The 2,398-nt window shown below is 59.0% G+C and overlaps 1 protein-coding gene across 2 annotated transcripts in view; it reads left to right on the plus strand.

The window, feature by feature from the left end:
• TCIRG1 (T cell immune regulator 1, ATPase H+ transporting V0 subunit a3) overlaps window positions 1-2,398 on the plus strand; it is a 12,284-nt gene that overhangs the window by 2,834 nt on the left and 7,052 nt on the right. The window contains exons 5-9 of one of the 2 annotated variants that reach the window (XM_025215231.1): window positions 1-188; window positions 653-747; window positions 928-1,054; window positions 1,407-1,489; window positions 1,959-2,052. The exon at window positions 1-188 is cut by the window's left edge and continues 38 nt beyond it. In XM_025215231.1, coding sequence (XP_025071016.1) covers window positions 1-188; window positions 653-747; window positions 928-1,054; window positions 1,407-1,489; window positions 1,959-2,052 — 587 coding nt within the window. Of the gene's footprint in view, window positions 189-652; window positions 748-927; window positions 1,055-1,406; window positions 1,490-1,958; window positions 2,053-2,398 lie in introns of those variants that run through there. The other variant, XM_025215230.1, reaches the window with a different exon arrangement.

Raw genomic sequence — 2,398 nt, forward strand, 5'->3', positions numbered from 1 at the left:
CTCCCTGCACTGAAAGCCCTCCAGCCCCGCAGGCCCGAGATGCCCTGCACATCCAGGATCAGTCGGAGCAGCTGGCCCTTGAGTTGCGGGAGGTGAGCCACAACCGGGCATCGCTGCATGGGCGTATGAGAGAGCTGCAAGAGTACATCCAGGTCCTGCGTGAGGGGCAGCGATTCACTGGCCAGATGGTGAGTGCCTGCAGGCTGGGTCCTGAGGCTAAGGGGATGGGCAGGGTAGGAACCACAGGACAAGGGATGGACACACACAAAGTTGCCCAGGGTCAGGAATCAGGGCTAGGAGCCAAGGAAGTGCCAGAGGCTAGGGAGCAAGGGAAGGGCAGCCTTGGCACCTGTAAGGGCAGAGAAGTAAGGGGCAGAGTGATTGAGGCCAGGGAGAGCAGAGTTAGGGCAGGGCAGCCTGGGGGTGGGACAGGGTGAGCAGGTGACCTAGGTCTGTCATCAGGGCTGGCAGTGGGGTGGGGCAGGGGTAAGCTGGGGTTGCTCTTGAAGGATGCTGGGCTCTAGGGGAAGGAGGGGACCTGAAGGGCATCTTAGCACTGGTTGCCAAGAGAGGTGGGGGTACAGTGGTGCTGGGCTGCTCCCCTCAGGGTGTCTCTCTCTCTCCTCTTCCATCCCTTCTTGCTGTGGGGCAGGCTGTGTTGGGCTCCCCCTCCCGCCCCCGTGCCCACTCTGAGCGTGACCCCCTGCTTGACCCTTCCATGGCACGACGAATCGACCTCAAGATCAAGTGAGTTGTTCACAATGCAGAGAGGGATGTGTAGGGGTGAGCTGTATAGGGGGTGTGTGAGGGGGTACAGGTTCTACCTCAAGGCAGGGGATGGGGTGTGTCCTGCAAAAGTAGAGTGCCATGAGGTTGCTCTGTCCCAGGTTCCAGCCCTCCCATACCCTCTCTCTGTCCACCCCACAGCTTTGTGGCAGGTGTGATCCACCCATGGCGGGTGAGCTCCTTTGAGCGGCTGCTGTGGCGTGCCTGCCGTGGGTATCTCATTGCCAACTTTGTGGAGATGCCTGAACCCATGGAGGACCCAGCTACGGTGTGTGCATGCGGGTGGGGTAGGAGGCAGTGGGGCCAAAACATCCTAAGGACCTCAGACAGAGCTAATAGGGAGGCAAGGGCAGGTAGCCATGGGGTAGTGTGGGGGAGGAGGTGTGAAGTGACTTGGGTGGGTGCAAGCATGCCTTCAGGGAAGTGTGGAGCAAATGTCTGTCAGGGAGGCTGGTGCAAAACATCCAGGGTGTCTCTAGGGAAGGGCTTGGGGTGAGAGGGTGGTTTCTGCCAGGGGGCCAGAGCATAGTATCTGGTGGTCTGTTTGTGTCTGTGAAGAGGCATTTGACCCTCTGCAGCAAAGGGGCCACGGGTGATATATTGCCCCCTGCTCCTCACAGGGCGAGAGCATCACCTGGGTGATCTTCCTTATCTCCTACTGGGGAGAGCAGATTGGGCAGAAAATCCGCAAGATCTCAGACTGGTTAGTGGACACCTCCCTCCTCTCACCTGCTGTCTGTCTGTTTGTCCATCCACCTCCCTCCCAGTTCCTCCTTTCTTCCATCCTCTTTGTTCCCCATGCCAGGGACCATGATTCCCACCGCTCCTGGTGGCAGGGTCATGTTGCAGCTCCTCCATTTCTGTCTGGGTAAACCCAGGGGGAGGGGGAGGGGTGATAGGTCCTCTCTCTGCAGTACCCACCATGGCTGTTTTGTACTTTCTCGGGTAACAGGAACAGGCTGCATTCACCCTGTCACTCTACGGGGTTCACATGAGGGGCCCCCTGGTAGTCTAGTTGACTCCCCTTGGCGCAATGGAGGCACCTTCCCTCTCTGAGCTGGTTTGTCTGCCCATCCTTTCCATTCAGGTTCAGGCCCCTGCCTTCCCCCCGACCCCCCACCATAAATTTCCCCAACGTGCTCCCAGCTCATGTGTCTGTGTGTCTGTCTCAGCTTCCACTGCCACATGTATCCCTATCCCGACAAGGAGGCTGACCGGCAGGAGACTCTGAGCGGGCTGCTCACGCAGATTGAGGACCTCACCTCGGTGAGATGGGGCAGGGTGGGGCTCTGCCTGTCTCATGAATACATTGGGTTGGCTGTCCTATTCCTCAAGGATCCTTGAATTCTCTGGGCCTAGCTTGGCCTCCTTCCAAGGACAGGCTCATGGTGCTTTCCTGGTGCCTGTGCCCTGATCTCTGGGTCTGTCTGTGGCTTTCCCAGCATGTCCCTGTATCTCTGGAGCCATAATGGTTTGCAGTATGGGCCTCTGGGCAACACCAGGCCTGAGCCCTGTTACTGAGCCCTTGTGGGGCTGGGGTGGGCCCTGTCCACCAGCTGGGACTCTCTGTTCCCAGGTTGACTGCAGACCATCTGCACCTGCCAGTCTGGAC

This window comes from Alligator sinensis, unplaced genomic scaffold, assembly GCF_000455745.1.
Source record: "Alligator sinensis unplaced genomic scaffold, ASM45574v1 scaffold998_1, whole genome shotgun sequence".
Lineage (NCBI taxonomy): Eukaryota > Metazoa > Chordata > Crocodylia > Alligatoridae > Alligator > Alligator sinensis.